We start from the raw sequence: 27261 nt of genomic DNA, 5'->3' as shown, positions 1-27261 counted from the left end.
TGCAGGTAGCGCCGGTGGGCAGGCAGGACGGGGATATGAAAGTAAGCGTCCTGCAAGTCCAACGCTACCATCCAGTCTCCTGGGTCCAGGGCAGCCAGGACCTGAGCCAGTGTCAGCATCTTGAACTTCTCCTTCCGGAGGAAGCCGTTGACGTTCCGTAGGTCCAAGATAGGGCATAGGCCCCCTTTGCCCTTCTTGGGTACCAGAAAGTAGTGGGAGTAGCAACCACACCCTACTTCTGGCCCAGGAACGCACTCGATAGCCCCCTTGGCCAAGAGGGCCGTAACTTCCTCCTGCAGAAGTCGCAAGTGATCCCCCGATACACGGTGGTTCTGCGGTGGCATGGCTGGAGGAGTCGCCTCGAAGGGGAGGGAGTAGCCCCTTCGGACGATTTGCAGCACCCACCTGTCCGACGTGACAGTGCGCCAGTGGAGGTGGTGATGGCGAACCCTGCCTCCCACTGGCGTCACATGGGCCTGAAAGCACGGACTAGGAGGGTTTAGAGGCGGATGCTGCGGGGGAAGGTGTGGACTGACCTCGCCGCTGCCCCCGACCACCTGGACGGCGGTTCCCACGGCCGCCACCGCGTTGGGTATTGCCCTGCGGTGCGTGGCTGGCGGCACGTGTGGGCGCACCCCTTCCGTGGCCACGAAAGGAGTGTTAGGCAGCCGATTGCTGGCGCTGGCCCGAGAGGCCTAAGGACTTGGCCGTAGCCCTGGAGTCCTTAAAACGCTCAAGCGCATGGTCTGCCTTGTCGCCAAAGAGGCGACGGCCATCGAACGGCATGTCCATAAGCGTGTTCTGGACATCTGCCGAGAAGTTGGCGGACCTCAGCCAGGCGTGGCGTCTGACCGCCACCGTCGTTGCCATCGCTCTGCCCAGCGAGTCAGTGGTATCCAACCCACACCGGATGGAATACTTGACTGCATCCCGGCCCTCCACAAGGGCTTGGCCGAGTTTGGCCCGTACCTCCAACGGACACTCTGGCAGCACTTCCGCGACCTTATCCCACACAGAGTGGGTGTAACGTCCCAAGAGGCAGGCGGTGTTAGAAGACCGCAGGCCTAGGCTAAGGGATGAGAAGATCTTCTTCCCATACTGGTCATACCTCTTGGATTCCCGGTCCGGGGGGGCGGACAGGAATGCGGTCTGGGAATTGGAGGCCTGGATGACCAGGCTCTCAGGGGTAGGGTGGGAGGACAGGAAACATGGGTCGCCCGGGGCGGGGCGGTGGCGTCTGGCCACGTTCCTATCTACGGGCGAACCCGTAGCGGGCTTGGACCAAGTGCCCAGAAGAACGTCGGTCAAGGCCTCATTAAAGGGCAGCAGAGGCTCGGCCGAGCTTGACTGCGGTTTAAGGACCTCAGTGAGGAGGTTAGTCCTCACGGCCGCGACGGGGAGCTCAAGGCCCAAGGCCTTGGCAGCCCTCATCAGCACCACAATATAAGTTGCCCCCTCCTCCGATGCCACGGAAGGAGGGGAGACAAAACCAGGGTCTGGAGAGGTGTCCAGGCCACTGGCCTCCCCAAGGTCTCCTGCCCAGTCCTCATGAGACTGACACTCCCTGGTCAGAGGGTCCTCAGACCCCTCCCAGTCCTCTTCATCACCCATCTCCTGAAATTCAGGGTTCTCATCTAATGGGGCCTGTTCGTAGAGATGGAACTCTCCAACCGGCGTCTGGAGCGGCGCCCATCGGGGCCGTCCCGACGCCGGAACAGGAACGAAGGTGGAACCGGGGACGGCGCCGCCCGAGGCCGGCGCCGGAGGTGACACCTGAGGGTCCGACGCCAGGGAGGTCGTCAGATCCACCGGCGACGAACCAGATCCCGAAGGAGGACCAGCAGCATCCTGCGGCGCCGGGCCCGAAGGCGTCGGAACAACTGGACCCCTCGGCGCCGGGCCCGAAGGCACTGGCGGCGTCGGGATCACGGGGACCTGCGGCGCCGGGCTCGAAGGCGTCGGGGCCAAAGCACCCGACGGCGTCGGGGCCGGAGCCGCCGACCCGCTAGGGCCCCCAGACGGGTCCGCTGGGCCCGAAGGCGCCGCGGAGCCCGTCGGAGGAGAGAGTTTCCTCATGGCCATGAGGAAGCGCTCGACCTCCTCCGGCGACGCGTTCAGCCCAGGGACCGGAGGGTGTGGGGCTGTACGCGGCGCCCGCGACTCCGACGGAGCCGCGTGGGTGGTGTCACCCGAACCCCCGGCCGCATCGTGCGAGCGTCGGGGGGAGTCCGAGGAGCGATGACGCCGCTTGGACTTCTTGTGCCTCTTACCTGACGACGACTTCGACCCAAGGAGTGCGGCCTACTCTCGGAGCTGTGATGGCTCCGAGCCCGCGACCTGTCCCTTGACCTCCCATGGGATCGGGACCTCTCACGGCGCGGGGCCGACTGCCGGAGTTCGAGGCGCCTACGGGACCGCTCCCGCCTGGCTTTCGAAGAGAGGGCCCGGCAGTCGAGGCAGGCCTTGTCGTCGTGGTCGACGCCCAAACACGACAAGCAGACGCGGTGAGGATCCGTGACCGACATCAGCCGGTCGCAATCGTCACAAGGCTTGAAGCCGGGCATCCCTAAAGGCACCGTTTCGGAGTCGAGAGACTCGAAATAGCAATCAAAAAGGATCAAAAAAAGTTAGTCAAAAAGTGACTAGGGTTACTGCTTTTTCCAGATCTGCGCTTGCTGGCGCGGAAAAAAGAAGAACTGACGTCAGCACGCGGAGGCGGCGTCTAAGTACTCCGACGACGTCATCACGGCGCCCACGACGCCGACGACGGACGTGGAGCCTCAGACGACGCCTACCGACGCGCAAGGGTACTGCTACGCAAAAATTTCCGGATCCAGTCTGACGCCTGGGGATATTCTAAGGTAAGGAATCTAATACTAACGTGTCTCTTTCAGATTTAGTCCACTGGCTATACTAGCAATTGTGGGTTTTTGGGGAAATGGGTAGTAACTCTGTCTGGCTTCTATTCTCGAGTACATCGTGTTTTACTTGGCAAAATATCTTCTCTCTCGCTCTGTAATTCAGGTCGGATCTCTGTCAAAATAGGATGCAGTTAAAAATATTTAGACAATAGTCTGAATCAGACTATAAAGCGTCATATAAATAACGGGCAAGGGTGTTTTATTTCAAAACACTAAGCTGCAGGGCAATAACTTTTTCCTTCTTGGAGTTTCCAGTTCAATAACACTGCCTTTAATCCTTCCGTTATTACTTTAAGCCACTGTATAGGACCCGGATCCAAATTTTGTCAAGTTTATAATCGAAAACAGCGTTAAAACCAAAACATTCTATTAGTTGAAACGTTTTCTAATTAAATTAACTGTGCCTGCTGAAAGTATAGCGTGTTTTAAATGTCTGTAAATCACAGATAGGACAAAAAGTATTATATAACAAATCAGAACAGAAGTGTCCCGTTGCCCAAAACGCATGTATGGGATTAAATATGGCTGCTTCCTGAGTATTAAACTGCGCTTGATTCATCAAGTATAAAAACAGGCCATTTAGCAGACCCTTGTAGACACCCAAACCACATGCTCAACTTGAGTGTGCTCAAGTATCTCTCCAGTAACGGGCATTAAAGTTACTGGAACCCCCGTACACTGAAGAAATATTTCCGAAGAATGGACAATAAACAAATGCAATAAAGGATAAATCGTATTTTTAATTCGGTAATATTTTAAATGACAAGGTTTCAAAGCAGGCTTTGGATTACTTCAAACACAATAAAATACTGAACACAATTTCATAGAAATAAATATGTTGTTTTAAGTTTCAACATTTAAAAAAACTGTACATCTGAATTGTTTTGTGAATAACACTGTACTGTAAGTTATGCACCAAAGGAATATAAGTCCAGGATGTGCATTTGTGCACACATAGGTAGAAGATACTGATTTCAAACATTCTTTCATAAAAAGAAATAACGAAAATAAGATGGACGTATGGGTGGAAAACATTGAATGGGGATTCAGAGGCTCTTCATCCAACCTCTGACAACAAACAGCAGCAGAAAGAGTATATGAGGACAGAGGGGGATAAAAACACTTTAAGAATATTGAGACAACATTTTCAAAAGTTCAGACCAACTTCTTCCGAGATTCTACTGTGCTCGCAAAATCAACAGTCCATACCGACTGCATGTTGTTTGTGGCCTAGTAGTTTGCATATATCTGCCTCATTAGAGAGACTGGGCATTGAAACAAAGTCAAGCAGCAACTTAGTCGGCAGGAAACACTGAATCAATCCTTTGTGCACCCAGTACTGAAAGTGAATCACAAAAGAAGTTAACTGGAAGAAATACCATTGTATCATGAACAGAGAACACGTTTATTATCTATTAACCGTACTGCTTTTAGACAGGTCGTCTTGGGAGCCAGCCTTGGGCGGCCGAATTCTAACTAGGCCACCATTTTCTGGATAGCAGTGTACCCACAGACCGGACTATTGCTGGATGTGAAATCCCATCAAGAGAATGGATTCCTGGTAGTTTCTAAGTCGCTGATGGCATCTTCCATGGCTGAAGCCTCGTAGTCTACTGGATTATCAACCAAGTCAACATCTCCCTCATCATTGCTCTCTGCACTGTAATCAATTTCTTCAAGGAAGCGTGGTTCGTCCTCATCCAAGACGTAGGTGGTGGGACTGTGAAACAAAGAAGAACACACCTACATTAATGTATGCGTGAGATAATCTATGTCAATGAGAACAGAAATACTGAAAGCAAATGAAGATTGCCAAGCCTCTAGAATATTAGCAGGACAGGTCTAATCACAATTTTCATTCATTGCACTACTCAGTGCAGGGTGTGGGAGGGGAAGCAGTCCACCCAGATAACCTTGAATGAGTTCAGATGAACAATCAGCTATATAGAGGCACTTTATGTGCTGTTGGACACATCTGTTGCATTTTTAAAGAGCTACTGTCAAATATGAGGCAAATTCTTTTGAAAACGAGAAATTTGTAATGCTTTCATATTGATGATACTGAAGTTCATGAGTGTATCAAGAACAAGCCAACACTCTTTTGTGTGGACAAAATAACAGCAGATTCCTAACCTGGTGAACGAACAAGTTACTTACCATCTGGAACACGTTATCTGGTAGAGACATGATCTAGCCGCAGATTCCTTACCTTTGCGTTTCCCAGGCGTCAGACTGGATCGAGAAGATTTTTCTTCGAGCAATACCCCTGTGCGTCAGCAGGTGGCGTTGGCCGGCTCCGCGTGACGTCGTCGGCGTCATCTGCACCGTCGTGACGCCTGCATCACCTATTTAGGCACCACCTCGGTGCGCTGATGTCAGTTACTTTTCACAACTTTCCACGCCAGAAGTGCAAAGCCATAAAGTGAACTGACATTGGCATGTTTATGAACAACTAGGGCCCTGAAAGGGACCAGTCCTGACCCTAGAATCCTGACAACAATGCAAATAGGACGGGTGGGTTGGTAAGGAATCTGCGTCTAGATCATGTCTCTACCAGATAAGGCGTTAACGAAGGTAAGTAACTTGTCCATCTGATAGAGACATCTAGCTGCAGATTCCTTCACTTTGAATAGATACCCAAGAAATACCATGCCCGGGGGAGGGTCTGCGGGTAAGTTTAGCCCAGGAAGTTGTGTAGGACAGAGCGGGTAAAAAGGCCATCCTTGCGGACTTGACTGTCCAGGCAATAGTGCTTGGTAAATGTGCGCAAGGATGACTGAGAAATGTCGAGGACTGGAACTCCACATTTCAACCCCATGGTAGCACCCTTAGCTCTGGTGGGGTGAGCCCCTAAACCTTCAGGAGGCTGCTTTTTGGCCAGAGCCTAGCAAATTTTGATGACGAGGACCACCCATCGCAAGATAGTTTTCTTCTTCTGCACCGCACAACCTTTCTTTGTTCCAAAGTACTCCACGAAGAGTTGGTCGTCCACCCAGAACGCTTTAGTGCAGTCAAGGTAGAACGACAGCGCTCTTTTTGGGTCCAGATGGTGGAATCGCTACTCTTCTTTAGAGGGGTGATGAGGAGTGTAGAAGATGGGGAAGGTGACAGATTGCCCCAAATGAAATGGTTTTACCACTTTCAATAAGAAAGAGGCCCTAGTGTGAAACACCAACGTATCAAGGAACATGGTCAGGTAAGGAGGTTTGAATGGCAGAGCCTGCAATTCACTCACCCTCCTGGCAGATGTGATTGTCACTAAGAAGACTGTATTGATAGTAAGCAGCCGGAGCGGCCAATTGTGCAGAGGCTCTAATGGAGGGCACATTAGAAAGGGGAGAACCAAATCAAGGTCCCACTGAGACTTAATGGAAGGGGAAAATGGAAACATGTACAAGTCCTTTAAGGAATCTATTTACAATAGGAGATTTAAAAAATGAGGGTTGGTCTGGCAGTCTTCGGTAGGCATACAGGGCAGAAAGGTACCCTTTGAGAGTGCTCAGTGTGGAGCCCTGCTAAGCAAGTATCAAAATAAAAAGCAAAACCTGAGAAAGGGAAGCAGAAAGAGGATCAATAGACCTTTCTGTACAAAATTTTACAAATGTGCTCCATCAGCAGGCATACACGGTCTTGGTAGAGGGACGCCTGGCTGCCAAAATAACAGTACAGACTTCGGGAGGAAGATCGCCTGCTGTCAATTATCGGCCCTCAATCTCCATGCAAGAAGGCGTAGAGTTGACAGGTTCAGGTAGAGGACCCTTACCTGATTGGAGGATCAATGCTCAATTGGAGAAGCTTGGGATACCAAACTCTCCGTGCTCAGTCTGGAGCCAAGCAAATGACTAGGGCCCGGTCACTCCTCATCTTCTTGAGCACTCTGGATAGGAGTGGTATTGGCGAAAAGGCAAACAGGAGGCCTGACCTCCACTCGTGATGAAAAGCACCAGGAAACTCCAGCGTGCAAAATTGCTGACTTTGCGTGTTCTCGCAGAGGAAAACAGATCTAACCAAGGCTTTCCCCACTGTTGAAAGAGACCTTGCGCCACCTCTGGATGGAGACGCCATTTGTGATCCGCTAGGCATAGATGGCTGAGTTTGTCGCCCTGGTGTTCAGAGAACCTACCAGGTGTTGAACCACCAGGGATATGCCCTGCTGTTTCAGCCATGTCAAGAGATGCAGGGCCTTTTGACAAATGGTCCACAACTCCGCTCGCCCCGTTTGTTGCAGTGGTAGTGCCACATGGTGGTGGTGTTGTCTGTAAAAACTTGAACCAGCTTTCTCTTGATTGAAAGAAGAAAGGCTTTCAATGCCAAACTAATTGCTTGGAGCTTCAGCAAATTGATGAGGAGTCCGAATTCCGCCAGAGACCAGAGTCCAGAGTCCTCTGATCTTTACCTATCCCAGATGGCCTTCCCAGCCCAAGAGTGACACATCTGTCACTTCTGTGAGATCTGGATGAGGAAGGAAGAGGGGTCTGCCTCTGACCTAATTGTGGTTCGTTAGCCACCACTGCAAGCCTTGTGCAAGTCTCTCCGAGATTTGGATCATGCCAGCGATATTCCCCTGATGATACGCCCACTGGAACTTCAGGTCCCACTGCAGAGCCCTAATATGCCATCAGGCATGTCACTAGCAGGATTTAGGAGGTCATGAGGCCCAGCAGCCTCAGAGTCATTCTCACAGAAATCCAGGATATAGGCTGAAACATCTGTATCATAACCTGAATATCCTGGACTCGCCATTCGGGAGGATAGGCACGAAACTGCACTGTGTCCAGAATAGCTCTGATGAAAGGGAGTGTTTGAGAGGGAGTCAGGTGTGACTTCGGCATGCTGATAGTGAACCCTAACAAATGCAGGAGGTCCACAGTTGTTTGGAGGTGGGACACGACAGCCTGGGGCGAGGCCGCCTTCAATAGCCAGTCATCGAGATCGGGGAAGACTGGCACCCCTGATCTGTGTAGATGAGATGCTGCGACCATTGCCATCTCTTTGGTGAACAAACGAGGGGCGCTGACATAGCCAAAGGGGAACACGGTGACCTGAAAGTGCTTGTGGTCCTGCACTGATGAGCAGGCAGGACGGGAATGTGAAAACTGGTGTTCTGTAAATCCAACGATACCATCCAGTCTCCTAGGTCCAGGGCAGACAAGACCTGAGCTAGAGTGAGCATCTTGAACTTTTCTTTTTTGAGGAAGTAGTTGAGGGCTCGCAGATCTAGGATAGGGCATAGACCTTTTTCCGCTTTCGGGACCAGAAAGTAGCGGGAATAACAACCACAGGCTTCTTCTGGCGTGAGAAGCCTCTAAGCGGCTCCCTTGCCCAAAAGAGTTATGATTTTCGCCTGAATCAAAGTCATGTGATCCTCTGTCAGCCGGTCGAAAATTGGAGGAATCAAGAGAGGGGCAGTCTCGAAGGGGAGGCAATAGCCCCCTTGGACTATCTGGAGGACCCACCTCTCCGAGTTGATGTTGTGCCAATGGTGGAGGTGATGTCGACCCTGCCACCAACTGGCCACACAGGCTCTTGAAGGACCAGTCTAGGAAGATTTGAAGGGTGAGGTAGCGGGGGAGGTGGACTGATCCAACCTTTGGCCGCCCGAGCCATGGGGTTGGAACGAGCCGTGCCCACGGTAATGCAGAGATTGTTGAATTTGAGCAGTGGCTGGGGTATGGCTGGCACAGTTGAAATCCCCTGCTGTAGCCACGAGAGGGGCTAAAAGCAGACGGAGGATGGGTGACCAGTGAGAGGCCCAAGGACTTGGCCGTAGCCCATGAGACAGTCAAATGTTCCAGAGACATGTCTGCCTTGTGTCAGAAGTGCCAGGAGCCATTAAACAGCATGTCCATGAGAGAGGCCTGGACATCCCCTGAAAAGCCAGAAATCCTCACTCAGGCATGGCATCGAACAGCCACTCTTGATAAAGTCTGCCCAGCGAGCCAGTCGAATGGGGAACTTTGAAGCATCTCTTCTGTCTGATACTGCTTGGGAGAGGATTGTCTGGCCCTTCTCCAGTACTGTGGCAGCACTTGCGCAACCGTTTTCCACAAAGTGTTGGAATAACGCCCAATGAGCATGCAGTGTTTACCGACCACAATGCAAGGCTGGCGGAAGAAAAATAAAATGTTCGCACCCCAACTGTCCAGCCTCGTGGATTCCCTATCCGATGGCGTGGAAGGGAAAGCGGCTTGGGAGGTAGATGATTGGTGCACCAAAGCTCTCGAGGGTAGGGTGGTTGGTGAATAAAGTTAGGTCACCCTGTGTGGGAAATGGCAGCGGGCAATTGTCCTATTTACAGGAGCCCCTGTGCTGGGCTTGGACCAGGTTCCAAGTATGACATCAATTAAGGCTGCGTTGAAAAGCAGCAGGGGTTCCGAGGAGAAAACACCAGGCTGCAAGACCTCCCTCAAGATATTTGTCTGGACTTCCACAGAAGGGAGCTGAAGGCCCAGGACTTCAGCTGCCCTTCACACCGCCATAGCATACGACGCTCCCTCCTCCGTAGCCATGGAAGGTAAAGAAAGCAGGCCAGAATCTGGAGAGGTATCCAGTTCGCTGGCCTCACCCAATTTCTCATTCCAGTCAATTTCTTGATGAGGCTGGTCTTGTGAAAGGTCCAGCGACCAGTCCGAATAGTCCTCCATTCCTAGCCGTTCAGAATAGGGCAGAGGAAATAACCTAGAACCTAAAGGTTTTGTCGGCGCCGATCCAGCTCTGGGTCATCAGGAATAAGAATGGGGCTGGTGCCGCCAGTGGGTGGCGGTGGCATCTGGAGTTTTGGTGTAGGGACCGGCGCTGGGGATGGTCGCAGTCGTACAACCGGCGTCGGTCTGGATCTATTGCTGTATCCATGCGGGGGTCATTGGCATCCGGAGCAGGAGCCGCCGGCGCAGAAACCGATGGCGCCCCTCTGAGCCTCTGGCTCCCAAAGCCAGGGTCAGGCCACCCAAATTTGAGGCACATGGCACCATAAAATTCCTTGAACTGGGCGGGGTTGCTTCGGCTCCCAGGAATGCTGGGAAGCCCAGAGCCGATCCAGGCACAGGTTCAGAGGAACGATGCCTGTAGCACTGAGACTCCTTTGTCACGTCGGCTTCTTATGTTTCTTGTGCTTCTTACCTGACTGACTCAACAACTTTGAGTGGGAGGACGAAGACTTGGGACTTCGGGAGCAGTTCCGGGACCGAGAACAAGACCTCCGGGGAGAACGACACTGTGTTGAATGCAGGGCCGCAAGCAACTTTAGGGACTGCTCTCTCAAAGCTTTTGGAGCCATGGCCCGGCAGTCAGAGCACGATTTTGAGCCGTGGTTGTGCTCCAGGCCAGTGGCGGTTCCTCCGCTAAGACAAAGGAGCGTCGCTCCACTGACTCAAAAGGAAAAATACAATGATAATAACGTATCATTGTATTTTTCCTATTGATTCAGTGGCTCGTGGGGTGGGGCAGGGCAGAGCTGGGCATTGCCGGGTAGGAGTGGTTTGCGCTCCTGAACGACGAAGGACTGCTTGGCCGGCCATCTCGGGCCGGCCAAACAGTCCTGCGCACTTTGCATCTTTCCCACCAGGCTTACTTTACAGAGCCTGGTGAGGAACATGCAAAGCCTCGAATTCCCTGTCTGAGCACTGTGGTTCGGTGCTTAGACCAATCACAACGCTGCACTGCAGCATTGTGATTGGCTATGGGGAGCCGGGTGATTCCTGTTGCTTCTCCTGCTGCCGGTGGAGATAGGAAGAAGAGGACGGAGGAGAGGTGGCGGCCGGCCGCGGTAAGCGTTCTTTTTTTTCTCTTTATTTCCTTTCGACCCTCCAAACCCGCCTCCCTCCCCCGCCCACCACTCCCGATTGGTAGCAGCTGCTACTTCTCCAGGCACCAGAGACAAACCATGTGTGGGTCCGTCACTGTCATGGCGCTGCGACAGGCGCCGCACGGCTTGAAACTAGCAGTCTTCTCAGACATGTGGAAAACCTACACACCATAAAAGGGTTGCCAAAACATTGGAAAAAGTCTGTCAAAAAATGACAAAAGGTAGCTCTCTTCACGGATCTGCGCTGGCAGCTACAGAAAGAAATGAACTGACATCATTGCGCCAAGGTGGTGCCTATATAGGTGACGAGGGTATCACAACGGCATAGATGCCACCGCTGACGTCACGTGAAGCTGACCGATACCACCTATCAGTGCGCAGGGGTATTACTCGAAGAAAAATCTTTCAGATTCAATCTGATGCCTGGGAAATTCAAAAAGTAAGAAATCTGCGGCTAGATATCCCCAGTTGCAAGACTGAATCTGGAAACTCAAAAAGCAGTGCTCCTATGCACTGTTTGGTCATGCCAAGCGATTCCACATCAACTCCATTCTGCTCTGGAAGTGATGAGCAGAGCTGCACATAAGAGCTGCATTTAAGCACCACTTATGCATGCTGACGTCTAATTTCTTTTATAGGCATGTATGCGCCTTCAGACGTGGAGGCCCTCAGCTAATTGGAAGAACCAGTGTGCAGATTCCTAAACTGGCACCTTTTTAGATGGAAAGAGAACAGGGTGGTGGGAGAGCAGTGAGCAATCTGCAGTAGGATAGTTTCCACCAGAAATAGGGTTACGAAAGGAAGCTTGTTCTTCTGATGGATACTTTTTATCGCAGTTTCTCACCTTGTGAACATATACCAAAGCACTACCTCCCAAGTTTGTGAGTCTGTGGAATGGCTCAGACTAAAAGGTTCTGCATGACTGAATGGCAAAATTACCATCCTGGTGGACCTGACTGTCAAGGCAGTAGTGCTTTGTCAATGTGTGCATTAAATACCCACTTAGCTGCCTGACAGATATCCAGGACAGGCACTCCGAGTGACAGTGCTGCGGTGGCAGACTTGGTATTGGTGGAATGAGCTCTCAGACCTTATGGAGGCTGCTTCGTAGCCAATGTGTACCAGGTTTAAGTCTCTCTTCCTCTTTCGGGGGATGAGGCAGAGCAAAAAACGCCAGAAGAGTGATGGCTCGTCACAATCTTCCGTAAGAACGCTACACGAGTTGTTAACACCAGTTTGCCTGGAAAAGGTGGTATAGAATACTGAACAGAGTTGACCCGATGCTCGTATCCAGGGTGCTATCACAACCAGAAAAATCATTTTTATAGTGAGGAGGCACAACTGTGCATTGGTTTAAACAGGGTACATATGAGGAAAGTGTGAACCAGATTTAAGTCCCGCTGTGCCAACACAAAGGGTTTAGGCAGAAACATATGTTGCTAACCATTAAGGAAACACATCAGAACAAGGACAGCTGGTCCAGCAAATGTAAAAAAGCATAGAGGGCCGACAAAAGAGGGCAGACAAATAAACTTTAATAGTGCCCTCAGCAACTCCTTGCTTGGTCAAAGACTAAAAAAACAGCAAGAAATCCAACAATTTGCCAATGAAATGGGTCCATTTGGCAGGTATTGCACCAAGGCATAAAATTATCCCAGTGCCAGAGATAACACAGATTTTCATGTTAGGACGCCTGGCTGCTAGGATGACATCAATGTCTTATGGAGGGAGGGCAAAAGGGATCTACTAACGTTGCTCAATCTCATCACACAGAGGTGCAGGTTGCCCAGACCTGTGAACAAGACTCTGCCCTGTTGCTGCGACAGAAGATCTTCCCAAAGCAGCAGCCTATTCAAAGTACAGAGCCCAGATGTTCTGGGCACCTCACTCTCCTGGCCTAATCGCTAGCCACTTGAATGGCTTGGGTGTACAAGAGTCCCGTCCTCCACTCCATAGGGAGTCCAAGTCCAATGTGCAAAATCATGAATATTGCACATATTTGGAGGTGGTGAAGAAAATTAGGGATTCCAGATCTAGCTGCCATTTGTGATCCGCTAAGCCTTGTCGGATGCATTTGTCACCCCTGGTATTTCTGCCAGGTGGTATACAACCAGGGGTATGATCTGACAATTTTGCCACTTCCAGAGACATAGATCCTCCTAGTACTGCCCTTCTTGTTGAGGCACCATATGGTGGTGGTGTAGTCTGTGAGAACCTATATCAGGCTCCCCTTGATAGTGGGCAGGAAGGCCTTCAACACCAAGATAATTGATCCGCTATTGCAGCAAACTGATATGGAAACAGGTGTTCACCAAATCAAGATTTATGGTCTCCACCTCTCACAGATGGCCTCCTCTAACGAGAAGTGAGGCATCCGTCACCATCATCAGATCTGAGTGCAGTAGGGAGAGGGATGTGCCACTGGTACAATTTCCGTTCAGCAGACACCACTGCTGATCATTTGTGGTCTCCTCCCACACTTGAACGAAGTTGGACATGCACCCTGGTGCTGGGCCCACTGAAACTTCAGATCCCACTGCAGAGCTTGCATGTGCCATCGAGCAGGATGCAGGAGGCTAGAAGGACAAGAAGCCACAATGCCATCCTCACCAAGACCCAGGACAAAGGCTGAAACATCGGATCAGAGCCCAAATGCCCTAGACTCATTGGTCTGGAGGAAGGGCCTGAAAGCGTACAGTATCCAGGATGGCTTTGATGAAGGAGAACCTCTGCAAAAGAGCCAGGTGTGACTTTGGAAAGTTGTCTGAGAATGCTAATGAGATCAAGAGGTTCACGGCTGTTTGTAGGTGGTCCACAATTGAGGACTGTGGCAAGCCTGCCCCCAACAGCCAGTCATTGAGACAAGAGAATACAGGTACCCACAACCTCTGAAGAAAGGCAGTGACCATCACCTTTGTGAACACAGGAGAGGCACTGGTGAGCCTGAAAGGGAGATGGGCAAACTGAAAGCACTGATGGCCCTCCCTAAACCACAGACAGGGCTTTTGGCCAGCAGGACAGAATGTAAAAGTAGGCACCCTGTAGGTCCAGTGCTACCAACCAGTCTCTGGAATACAGGGCAGAAAGCACCTAGTCAAACTTGATCATCTTGAATTCGTCCTTGCGCAGGAAGGCATTGAGAGGGTTAGGGTCCAAAGTAAGACAAAGGCCTCTGTATTTCTTCGGCATAAGGAAGTAGCTGGAATAACATTCAGTCCCCTTTTCTAAGGCCACTATTATCTCTACAGCTTCTTTGGGGAAAAGAGCCTGCACCTCCTGGCGTTAAATGGACACATAGCCCTCCGAAAACTGTTCCGATGAAGGTGGCAGGTGCAATGGTTCAAAACGGAATGAAATGACCCACCTGTGGTGCGTAATGTTCATCCACCCTTGAAGGAAGTGGCTAGAAGAACAAGTTACTTACCTTCGGTAACGCTTTTTCTGGTAGATACAATATCTGCCTGTGGATTCCTCACCTTGTGAATATCCCCCTGCGTCAGCAACGTTCGGAAATTTTCTTCGTAGTACGCCGACGTGGACGACGTCATAGGAGCACGGCATCGCGCGCGACTCCGTCTGACGTCACCGACTCCTTATCAGGCCCACGCCGGCGTGATGACGTCAGTTCCGCCCTTTTTTCCGTGCCTTCGAGGCACCCGGACGGACCAACGACAGCAAATATGCAAATATACAATGTACACAGTATATACAAATCAAATACGCACACAAAGTGTGCAGTAGAAATAGCACAATAGCAGCAAACATATATACATAAAGACCAGGTATAACAGAGTGGACAACGGGGAGGCGGGTGGGCATGTGAGGAATCCACAGGCAGATATTGTATCTACCAGAAAAAGCGTTACCGAAGGTAAGTCACTTGTTCTTCTGATAGATACATCTGCCGTGTGGATTCCTCACCTTGTGAATAGAGTCCCACAGCAGTCCCCACTCCCGGAGGAGGGCGTCCACTCTGCTATACCAGGAAATCTTGGAGGACAGAACGTGCGAAGTGGCCATCCCTCCTCACCTCGGTATCCAAGCAGTAGTGCTTCGCGAAAGTGTGGAGGGAGGCCCAAGTCGCGGCTCTGCAAATGTCCTCAACAGGTACACCTCTAGACAAAGCAGATGTTGTAGACTTTGCTCTAGTTGAATGTGCTCTAATACCCTCAGGAGGGTCCTTACCCGCCAAGGAGTAGCAAATCTTGATGCACAGGACTATCCACCTGGAAAGTGTGCGCTTGTGCACCGCTCTGCCCCTCTTGCAGCCAGCAAAACCAATAAACAGCTGGTCATCCATCCGGAAGTCTTTAGTTCTGTCCAGATAGGAAGACACCGCCCTTTTAGGGTCCAGGCGATGCAGTCTCTCCTCCTCCTTAGAAGGGTGAGGGGGAGGATAGAAGGTAGGAAGGGTAATGGATTGTCCAAGATGGAAGGGAGTTACCACCTTAGGCAGAAAAGCAGCCCTGGTCCTAAGAACCATCCTTTCAGCATGAATGGACAGAAATGGGGGCTTGGAACTAAGAGCCTGAAGCTCACTTACCCTCCTTGCCGAGGTGATTGCAACGAGGAAAACCGTTTTAAAAGAAAGGAGTCTCATGGGACACTTGTGCAAAGGTTCGAAGGGAGAACCCATCAAAAAGGTCAGCAAAAGATTCAAATCCCAATGAGGAATCACAAAAGGAGTAGGAGGGAACTTATTAATGAGTCCCTTCAAAAATCTCAAAACCACTGGAGACTTAAAAAGAGAGGGCTGATCGGCAAACAGAGAAATGCCGATAAGGCTGAAAGATACCCCTTGACTGTGGCAACAGCAAATCCTTGCTGCGCCAGTGAAAGAGCAAACTGCAAAATGTCAGACAAATGAGCCCTCAAAGGGTCAACATCCCTCTCCCTGCACCAAGAGACAAATTTAGACCACCTATACGAATAAATGGACTTAGTGGAGTCACGCCTGGCAGAAAGAATGACATCCACCACATCGTGAGGGAGAGAAAAAGAACTCAAGTTGCCCCGCTCAATCTCCAGGCATGAAGGTGTAATGTCTGGAGGTGGGGGTGTAGAACTTGCCCCTCCATCTGAGAGAGGAGATCTGCCCTGTGAGGGAGACGGAGCGGCGGGTGAGAGGAGAGGTGGAGAAGGTCTGTGTACCACACCCTTCTTGGCCAATCCGGAGCGATCAATATGACTTGGGCCCGGTCTTGGCCAATCTTCCTCAGAATCCGAGGAATCAAAGGTATGGGAAGAAACGCGTAAAGGAGTTGATTTCCCCAACTCAACTGAAACGCGTCCCCCAAAGCTCCTTGCATCGGATACTGGAGACTGCAGAACGACAGGCAATGAGCGTTCTCGTGAGTGGTGAACAGGTCCACCCGAGGAGTCCCCCACATCTGAAAGATGTCGTGAACAACCTCCGGGTGAAGCCTCCACTCGTGATCGGCAGAGAACTGCCGACTGAGAACGTCTGCACGAACGTTCAGAACCCCGGCCAGATGATTTGCCATCAGACAAATCTGATGGTCCTGAACCCAGGACCAGAGGCGCAGAGCCTCTTTGCAGAGACACTGCGACCCTACTCCTCCCTGTTTGTTGATGTACCACATCGCGGTCGTGTTGTCAGTCAGGACTTGAACTGACTGACCGCGAAGGGAAGGGAGGAAGGCCTTGAGCGCCAAACGTATCGCCCGTAACTGTAGAAGGTTGATGTTAAGCAACCTTTCTTCTGGAGACCAAAGACCCTTGACCTCCAGATCCCCCAGATGAGCACCCCACCCGAGACTGGAGGCATCCGTGATCACTGTGGCAACCGATGGAGGCAGTTGGAAAGGTTTTCCTTGAGACAGATTGCCTTCCACGCCCCTCCAAGACAAATCCGCTGCAGCTTCTCTGGAGATCCTCACTGACTCCCTGAGATCTCCGTTGTGCTGATACCACTGCCTGCGGAGGCACCACTGGAGTGTCCTCATGTGCCAGCGTGCATGGTTGACCAACAGAATGCAAGAAGCCATCAGACCGAGCAGACGAAGGACCTTCAGGACTGGCACAACCGCTCCATTGAAAAATAAAGGAATCATTTCCTGTATTTCGTGAATCCTTTGAGGTGGAGGGAATGCACGACACACAGTAGTGTCCAGTACCGCACCTATGAACAGGTTGCGCTGGGAGGGCACCAGGTGAGACTTGGGCACATTTATTGAAAAACCCAACCTGTGTAACAACTGAGTTGTCTCTTGCAGATGATGGAGCACCTTCTCCGGCGACTCTGCCTTGATCCGCCAGTCATCCAGATAGGGGAAAACAGGAATCCCCGACCTTCTGAGATGTGCAGCCACCACCGCCATCACCTTGGTGAAAACTTGAGGCGCATTAGTAAGTCCAAAAGGAAGGACCGCAAACTGGTAATGCTGCGATCCCACCGTAAAACGGAGATACTTCCTGTGCGACTTCAGGATTGGGATGTGAAAGTACGCATCCTGCAAGTCGATCGACACCATCCAGTCTTCTTCCATCAGCGCTTGAAGAACCTGAGCAAGGGTGAGCATTTTGAACTTCTCCTGTTTGAGATAGAGGTTCAAAATCCTGAGATCCAGGATTGGCCGAAGTCTGCCATCCTTATTGGGTATCAGGAAATACCGGGAGTAGCACCCCTGACCCTTTTCCTGCTCTGGAACCACCTCTATCGCACCCTTTCTGAATAGTGCCAGGACTTCTTCCTGCAGGAGAAGCAGGTGGTCCTCCGAACAATAACCTTGGCAAGGAGGGTAATTGGGAGGGAACTCCTGAAAAGGAAGTGCATACCCATTCTCTACGAGATTGAGAACCCAAAGATCTGATGTAACCGATTCCCAATCTCGTAGAAAATGAGTAAGCCGACCCCCTACCGGACCCACATGATCCAGAATGGCGGATCTAGGGCTGCTTTGCTGATGCTGGTGGGGGTTGGGCATTATTGGAGGAAGTGGAGGAGGAAGAGACTTGACGCCCACGTCCACGACCCTTCTGTCTACCTCTATAGGACTTGTACAGAGGGTTCTGCTGTTGCTGTTGGCTCTGCCTGAAGGGACGAAAAGAAGATCTACCAAAGCCTCTAAACTTCCTAGTTGTCGATCCCCTCATCTGGAGACCCAAAGATCTTGCAGTAGCCGGCTATCTTTAAATCGTTCCAGTGCCACATCCGCCTTTTTTCCAAAAAGACCAGTCCCATCAAAAGGTAAATCCAGCAACGTGGATTGCACATCTGCAGAAAAATCAGAGGACTTTAGCCATGCGGCTCTCCTGGTGGCAACAGTAGAGCCCATAATCCTGGCAACAGAATCAACTGTGTCCATGCCACTCTGAATAACCATGCGTGCCGCAGCCTGAGTATCAGAGACCACTTCATTAAAGTTCTTTCTATCCTCCTCTGGAAGCTTAGATGATAATTGCTTCACAGAATCCATCAACGCATGGACATATCTACCCAAAAGACAAGTAGCATTAGTGGATTTTAGGGCCATGCTGCCTGAAGAGAAAATCTTCTTTGCAGATTGATCCAATTTTTTTTAGTCTTTGTCTGCTGGTACCTGAGGAAACGAACCTGCAGATCTGTTAGAACATGCAGCCTGCACCACTAGACTCTCCGGAGAAGGATGAGAAGAGAGAAATTCAGGGTCACCAGGAGCCACTCTGTAGCGTCTTGCAACAGACCTAGAAACAGCAGGAGCAGTCAATGGCCTCTTCCAGACCTCCTTTATCGGATCAGTTAAGGCATCCGTGAATGGCAGTGTAAGTTCAATAATAGAAGAAGGAGAGTGCAAAACCTCTGTAAGGATGTTGGGCTTGTACTCAACAGTAGGCAAGGTTAAGTTGAGAAGATCTGCAGCCTTCCTAATAACGACATGGTAGGGTGCCACTTCCTTGGATGGTGCATCAGAAACTGAAGGCAAACCCCACTCAGGAGAGAGCTCCAGACCACTAGCATTCTGTAGGTCTTCAAAATAATCGTCATGATCAAGAAGCTCACCCTCTTCCATATCAGAATCTTCACCCCTTTTTTCTTCCAAGAGACGCTGAGCCCTGCGTCTCGACTACTCCACACGAACCGAAGTCGACGGATCCGGTAATGACTCCGACGGAGCCGGTTCCGACGTCGAGCGAGGAGCTGGGGTAACTGGAAGACGAGACTCACGGACTGGCGTGGTACCTCGATCCAAACTACGAGGTCGATCCGGAGTCGGCGAAGCCGCATGCGGAGTCAAAGACCTCGGCGGAGCCGTACCGAGCCAAGGTGTAAGAGGCGCCGGCATAAATGGCACAAATGGAGCTGGGGCGTAAGACTGAGGAATGCCCAAGTTGTAAGCCAATGGACCGATGGGACCAACAGGTACTCCAGTGGGGTACATTGCTCTGGAGTAAAGTCCAAACATCGCATTAAGGAAATGCGAGGGGTCCTGTCCAGGACCAGGAAAAGGAGGGTACGAACCTACCTGATGTTCTAAAGGAGGACGATCTGACATAGGCTCATTCTGACCTCTCTGATCCACAGGAGTTTCCATCGGAGTTGGAGTTTGAGGAACTACCTCCTCCTCTTCATCATGCTCCGAAGAATGTTGAGACATCGGATCCGGTTCTTGTTCCGGAGTCGGAGAACATCCGAGAGACTGAGCAGGAGAAGGAGAAACGAAGTCCTTATGAGGCTTACGAGACTTCTTCTTCGAATCCGAAGACTCCTTTCCTGAATGATGTCTAGAGCTGTGCTTCCTCCTCTTACGCTTCCTCTTCGAGGAGCTCGAAGCGTGACCCGAAGCCGATTTGGATCCAGATCTCGATCTCTCCCTGGACCTCGACTTCGCTCTGGACATCGACCTCGCTCTGGATCTCGACCTCGACGCCGACCTCGAACGAGATTTTTGCCTCGACTTCGAGCGTCACGACGTCGACCTCGAAGATCTCCCAGTCTCTCTTCCTTTTATTTTCGCAAGAAGAAGTTTTGCCTCGCGCTCTCTTAGTGTTCATCTTGAAGCAAGACCGACAGTTCTTAACGTCGTGGTCTGATCCAAGACACCACAAGCAATCTCCATGCGGATCGGTGATCAACATCATTCGAGCGCAGGACCCACATTGCTTGAAGCCTGTCTTCCTCGATGACATCCTCGATGAAAGAAGAAGAATCAAAGGAAAAACAGTAACACTGTAATAGTAGAAGATACAAAGTATCGCAGAAGATCCCAAAAACCGTTAGCGTCGAAGACGCGGAAAAAAGGGAACTGACGTCATCACGCCGGCGTGGGCCTGATAAGGAGTCGGTGACGTCAGACGGAGTCGCGCGCGATGCCGTGCTCCTATGACGTCCTCCACGTCGGTGTACTACGACGAAAATTTCCGAACGTTGCTGACGCAGGAGGATATTCACAAGGTGAGGAATCCACACGGCAGATGTATCTATCAGAAATAGCTCTTACTGGATAGCTGTGTGCACTAAAGAGGCTTTGAAGATGTTTCCAGAGGGGTGGGGGATTGGGACGAGTGCTGCACCTGAACGCCAGGTCATTGTTGAGCCCACAGCCCAACCTCAAAAGGGCTGGGAGGAATATTGGGTGGGAGGTGGTGCTTGACATCGTTTATACACCAAGCCTCTGGCATATCCTCGAAAAGAGCAAACCAGCTTTGGGGTTTGGGGATCGCTGTCAAAAAGCCCAAACAGTGTGCTGAGGCTTGGCTCTCCTTACAAAGCTCCAGGGCTGAGTCTGCCTTATCGCCAAATAGGCGGCAACTGTCTAAGGACATGTCCATTAAGGATGCCTGGATGCTGGTCCCAATAGCCCTTCTCAGACAATCACTGGTATCTAGGCCCAAGCAGATGATGAGCTTGGCTGCGTCCCAAGCCATCCCGAATGGTTGGGGTCAAGGAAGCCCTTAAATCGTCCGGGCCTACCAGTAATAGCTCACTAATCATGTCCCAAAGGAGAGAGCTGGCATCGACCAACCTCAAGGCAAGGTTGACAGACGAGATAATATATTTGCCAAACATTTCCAAACATTTGTACTCTGTCAGATGGAGTGGTGGAAAGGCTTTACGGCTGACTCTACTGTTGAACGCATGCCCAATCAAACTCTCAGGAGTTGGATTCTGAGTTAAGAAATCTGGGTCACTTGGGGCCAGTCTATGGCGGCAGGTGACCAGTTGATTGACTGGAAGTCCAGACATGGCTTAGTCCCAGTGCACAACAGTACCTCAGTGAGGGCCTCCCTAAATGGCAGAAGAGGTTCGTCGGTGCCTGGCCAGGATGAAGGAAAGCAGTTTTTACCTTCATAATGGGGAGGCGGAAGCAAGGACTTCAGCAGTCGCTAAAGACGCATTTTCCTCTATTGTTGGTCTGGGAGCTTTGGGTGGGGGGGACCCACCCAGTATCAGGTGAATGTTCAACCCACTGGCACCTTGAGGATCCATAGACCATTTGACTTCATCATAAGGGCAAACTCCTCCCCATTTCCCTTCATTGTTGTCTACATTTGGCTGGTTCTGTTCAGAGTCTGAGTTGGTGTAGTGTCAGAGTGTGAATGCACCGTAATGGGATAGTGTGTGAATCTGAGGGACTGAGCATTGGCATCCCCACATCAGAATCGATGCAAGGTCTTGGGTGAGATAAATTTGACGCAGTTTGTGCCATAACAAGTTGAGGCTTCTCCTCTGGTGCAGAAGGCGATGATGCTGGTGCAGAACTAGAAGCAGGTTCAAGGTGCACAGACGGTGCTGAGGACAGAACTGCTGTTAGCAACTCGTCTGGGGGACCCTGCAGATCCTTGGGGCCTGAAGACATGCCAGAGGGAGCCAAAAGTGTACAAAGATGCACAGCATAGCCTCTCAAAAGCCTTCAACCTTTTGCGATGTCACTGACAGATCTGGGAACTCAGGATCCAAAGCAACCAAAGATGGAATCAGCTTATCAGTGCAGTGGAACAGGAGTGAGACTCGAGGTCTGGTGACGCACTCATGCCTTCTCTGGAGAAAGAGAGTGGCGAGAAGGGGGAGAGTCCCTCTTGGACTTCTTAGGTTTCTTGCTGGACTTACCCGAAGACTTCAAAAGTGAAGAAAATCTACTGTGGGAATGACTTTGGCAATGAGAATGGGCCCGCACTCTCAATTTCGACCGGGAGCAGGACCTGTGTAGACCCTTAGAGTGTTTCGCTACATAGAGCTTCGCCTCATGTTCTTGGATGGCTTTCGGAGTCATCGGAGCACAGTCAACATCTACCTTGGAAGGAGTTTTGTTGTGGGGAACGTCATCAGCGAACATGGGTGGCACTTATATACAGCTCTACTCATCACTTCCGGGCAGAATGGTGATGCAGAGTTGCGAGACATTTCCTACTGGCGCACAGGAGAACCGCTTTTTGAGTTTCTGAATCCAGTCTATAGATCGGGGATATTCACAAGGGGAAGAATGTGCAGTTAGAAGTATCCATCAGAAAGGATGTTAGATATATATCACGACAGAGACTGTCCAGCAAATGTATAAATAGAACATTTGTACGTTTTATCAATTAAACTTTAAATCTAATTTTAAATATTCCAGCAGTATGCTAAACACTGGCATTTAATCCTGTAGTGGGAAGGCGACAAATAATTTAATAAGTTCAACAGAAACTAATCCCCATTAAGGAGGTTGCTTACAGTATGGTTGAGAGTGTTCCAATCTACTTGGATACCCTCCCTCTTCTTAAGCCCCAGGTGCAAACTGCTCAACATATTCCGTGTGTGTCCACTCTTAAGCAAGGCACTTTTTGCCTTGATAAAGCACTTTCAGGAAAAAAGCATACCCGGTAAGTTCCAATGTGAAACCTAAAGTGGAGTGTTTGCTTCTGAAATATCAAACAAATCAACTCCCTGAGCTTTGAGGGTATTTTTCTTATTTTTCCTGCCTTGGTTTCCATGCTGTAAACTAGCAGAATCACGCAGGAAAAACCTGTGTTGGAAGACTAAAATTGGTCTGATGTATTATTTCTCTGTTTTAATTCAAAATGAATACAATTATTAGTTAAACAATACAATATTACCGCATCAGTGCCAAGTTAAAACTACATCATGGCAAGTAAAAAGTGTTTCTCTTGCTACCTGCAAATGCCGCTGGTAAACGTGGACTTAAAATGTATGAAGGCATGCAATAAGAGAGGGACAGAGAGATAGGAAACCTTTGCCACTCCCAGCATTCCCTCGCCTCTCTGCTGAGGCACCCTCAATTCATTTTCTGAATGTTCCACACCGCTGAGGATGGTTTTGTGATGGGAAGCTTTAATACCCAAACACAGAAAGCAAACCTATCAGAGTGACAGGCTTTCACTCTTTAACTGATTTCACATATTTACAGTCAGTCGGTCAGCAGTTGATAGAAAATGGTCATCTGAAGGGAGGCGGTTCATAGCACCGTGTCCATTCACGTTCATACAAAATGGTTCCCTAGGTTTGTCTTTGAAGCAAACCACCATGATAAGTTGTGAAAGCTCTTCTGCAGTCAAATCTGAGTGGATGTAGGTGGACAAAGACCATTTTGAAGGAGAATGTACGGTCTATAGATCTCATTACACTATTCCATCAAGTTGGCCTATAAATCTGTGAAAATGCTGTCAAAAATGCAACATTAAACTGCCATCTCTTCGCTGCTAGATGTTTGGCCCTTTGATACACTCGCTCTTTAAGCAGCAACTCTATTTTCACAACTCCTTTGCTATTAGTGAGGGGACAGTGGGGGCCAGGACGCCTCCCCCAATCCCCTCGGTAAACTGCTCCATCGCCGTCCATGCCCCATCACTTCCTAAAAGCAATCAGGGCCGCTGTACCCCGATTATTGATGTATTATATATTGTGGGAACAGCAGCCAGGGAGTGCATTTCCTTCCTTGCGCCTGGGCCCAAGACACACTACGCCACTAAAAGCAATTAGAATCACGCAACATAAATAGGATTTACATGTTGCACTATGTATTCGGAATGTATGTTCCAGTCACATGATGACATGTTGTACATGAATGGTCCCATGTGGGCGATCGCGTCACTGACAATCTAAAGCACCGAAGTCTCTAAAACAATATAATCAAAGAGGAGGCCAGAGGCATAGTAGTTGCATCGGTACCCTTGCCCCACAACCCTCCACCCAAATGATACACAGACAAGTATGTTTGGGAATAAAAAGTTGCAGGTTTATTTGTGATACAAATAACAGAGCGGGTTAACTGACAGGCGACCCCTCCACCCCGCAACCCCTTGTTGCAGGGCGCCTGAAGTAGAGCCAAAGAAGCAGACACTAGTGGCCCTGGCCACGTGTCGACCTGGGAGGCAAGCCTCCCCCGATGGACCTATCGTCCACCTGCCCCGCCCACCTCTGAACAAGGGAGAGTTAACTCACACCTTGCCCAGCTAGGAGGGGCGTTATTAGCAAACCCCCGGTTGCTCAGGCTTACAACCGCCCTAAGGACTAACGGGGTGCCGTTGAACCAAGTCCCCAAGAAGGGCCCCTTGGCTTATGTATGACTCAGTATTGTGCCTCTCGCACTGTGGCTTCAGGTCCTGTTCCTGCGCCTGTCCTGTATGGGGGTCGCCTTGTAACTCCTCCTGCAACCTAGAAGACAAAACATCATTACTATTCCCCCCTCCCCACTTCCCCCCTTTCATCGGGTGAGCGGTAGGGAGGGGAGTAAAATTGCGGGCCTCGCGTCCGGCGTCGTGGGGGAAGTGAGGGAGAAGGAGGGGGCTCGGGGCCTGTGACTAGGCTGGCGAGGACAGCCAGGAGCGACCGACAGAGGAAGGGGGCAGCAGCAAAGAGGGCGCCAGGGAGGAAGTGCGCCCCTTTTCAGTCCCAGCCAAAGGGGGGGGTGGCTTGCCATGTCCGACCCCGCCCACCCTCCCTCCCCCAGGCGGGCCTGCGGTTCCCTGCGCACTACTACGGGGTTTGCCCTCCTATGGGGTCCCCTGCAGGGACCGCGGGCCTCCCGCATAGTAGTTGCATCGGTACCCTTGCCCCACAACCCTCCACCCAAATGATACACAGACAAGTATGTTTGGGAATAAAAAGTTGCAGGTTTATTTGTGATACAAATAACAGAGCGGGTTAACTGACAGGCGACCCCTCCACCCCGCAACCCCTTGTTGCAGGGCGCCTGAAGTAGAGCCAAAGAAGCAGACACTAGTGGCCCTGGCCACGTGTCGACCTGGGAGGCAAGCCTCCCCCGATGGACCTATCGTCCACCTGCCCCGCCCACCTCTGAACAAGGGAGAGTCAACTCACACCTTGCCCAGCTAGGAGGGGCGTTATTAGCAAACCCCCGGTTGCTCAGGCTTACAACCGCCCTAAGGACTAACGGGGTGCCGTTGAACCAAGTCCCCAAGAAGGGCCCCTTGGCTTATGTATGACTCAGTATTGTGCCTCTCGCACTGTGGCTTCAGGTCCTGTTCCTGCGCCTGTCCTGTATGGGGGTCGCCTTCTATTTTTCCACAGCCCTGGGCGTGGCACCCGCTGCGCCCAGAGCCCCCACTACCTAGCCTTAGTTCTCTTCCTTATCTACATCCGGCTCTTTCTAGCGCTTCCCCCAAGTCTAGGAGGAAAATCGCCATCCCAACTTTGGACAAATGCACCCCGTCGGATTCCCAGCAACCAATAGACTTGGCATGCAGCAGGCCATGCCTGATAAAACCTATGCCTCTCTGTTCGCTAAATTTGCGCATTGCCGCGTTTACGCGCCTGCGGATTATTTCTAGTGCTTCCCGTGATATTGCCCCATGCCAGATTGGTCTGGGAGAAATTTCTGACCAGTAGATGTTGCACTGTCCTAGCTCGCCGCTCAGGGTGCTCAAGTCTTTCCTCATTGTGTCTAATAAACGCCTCTTGTCTAACGCCACCAGGTCGTTCCCCCCAAGGTGCACCACCAGGAGGTTTGGCTTTGCCTGTGTTCCTTCAATAATCTACGCAGCGTCCCTATCAGTGCTGCACAGTGCATCCCAGGGAGGCCGGACCATGATATATTTGTGTTGTTAAAACCATGCTTCCAGGTGTTGGCCTTCAGCCCTTTCGCCAGTCTCGTCGCTGGCCTTATATTGAGCTGCACTTGCTTTCTACACTGTCCCTTACAGTACATGGTTAGTTTATTAATTCTTTACTTGCAGCAAGTTCCAGACACTGGTACCCACCAGCTCTATGCGACAAGCAACCAGAACTGTGAGGAGAGCAATTGACTTCTGGCCCTATCCCTACAAAGAGATCAGCTACCATGCAAGTGCCTAGATAACATTATGTTGGGGGTACCCAGCCGAGACACCTAAACATAAGATAACCGGCCCGGGGTCCAAGGTATGAACTGCACGAATGAAATTGGCAAGCCCTATTCCTAATGCAGTATAAGCAGTGAACTAAAGATGAGCACATTATTTTACCTCTTCTCATGCTCCGACTGCGGGCCTCGCGTCCGGCGTCGTGGGGGAAGTGAGGGAGAAGGAGGGGGCTCGGGGCCTGTGACTAGGCTGGCGAGGACAGCCAGGAGCGACCGACAGAGGAAGGGGGCAGCAGCAAAGAGGGCGCCAGGGAGGAAGTGCGCCCCTTTTCAGTCCCAGCCAAAGGGGGGGTGGCTTGCCATGTCCGACCCCGCCCACCCTCCCTCCCCCAGGCGGGCCTGCGGTTCCCTGCGCACTACTACGGGGTTTGCCCTCCTATGGGGTCCCCTGCAGGGACCGCGGGCCTCCCGCAAATGCACGGCCAGCTGAGCTACACACTTAATATTGCCACACTCGTGTTTAAGGGGATGATATGTGCTCTTTTCTCCGCATCAATTTAATCCGTGCAGCACGTCGCTGGTTTAATGGAGCACAGTCTAAAAATTGAGTGTGTGGCGTTGAGGTGCGAGAACCACGGACAATCCAGACAGAAGATGCCGTGAATGAGGTCCATGACAATAATGCCCCATTACGGATACAGGCAAGGATGACCTCATGACCCGTGTTTTCAAATCGGGGTCAAGACTGCATTTCAGACGGTTTATTGTCAGTTTGAAAGACCCAAATAGTAGGCCTGTTAGTGTGTGTTTAATATATTTATGTGGAGAGATTTTACAAGTGAGACAGGGACCCTACATATAAACATGAGGTGTTCCGACAGGATAAAACCACTCCTTCCAAGACGCTTAGGTCATTATTTGATATGAGGATAAATTGCAGAAATCTAACAAAATGAGTCTCTCGTTCACCGGTTGCAGCACTTTATACAGGGGCTCTTTCCACACCAGGACACGTGTTTTCTCTTGGGATAGGGCAAATATATTCGCTCAGAAGCACTAAGAGCTTCTAAATATTTGATTAGATAAGTAGCTCTGAATTGAGACAAGCTCACTATTATGGCTTCTTGTACATTTCTCTTCCTAATCAAATCACACGGAATGCATTCATGTACCATATGTTTGCAGGCACGGAGGGAGGGGGGTAAGCACAGAAGTCAGAGGAAACCAGCATTAAAGCCAATAGGTCTTGTCTATCTGAGAGTTATTGGCTTGCCAATGTCTTTTAGCCACGTTGTAC

At 50.8% G+C, this 27261-nt stretch overlaps 1 protein-coding gene across 2 annotated transcripts in view; it reads right to left on the bottom strand.

Annotated features, from left to right (window-relative positions):
- Window positions 1-3641: 3641 nt before the first annotated feature.
- The window catches only part of AGTPBP1 (ATP/GTP binding carboxypeptidase 1), a 1069504-nt gene continuing 1045884 nt past the window's right edge, over window positions 3642-27261 (bottom strand). For both annotated transcript variants that reach the window (XM_078675801.1, XM_078675802.1), the window contains exon 26: window positions 3642-4641. In XM_078675801.1, coding sequence (XP_078531927.1) covers window positions 4464-4641 — 178 coding nt within the window. In that variant the 3' untranslated portion in view covers window positions 3642-4463. The remainder of the gene's footprint in view (window positions 4642-27261) is intronic.

Source organism: Lissotriton helveticus, chromosome 2_1 (genome assembly GCF_964261635.1).
Source record: "Lissotriton helveticus chromosome 2_1, aLisHel1.1, whole genome shotgun sequence".
In the NCBI taxonomy this organism is placed as follows: Eukaryota; Metazoa; Chordata; class Amphibia; order Caudata; family Salamandridae; genus Lissotriton; species Lissotriton helveticus.
The sequence above is the reverse complement of the archived record's forward strand: the minus strand, read 5'-3'. Positions and strand labels throughout refer to the sequence as shown.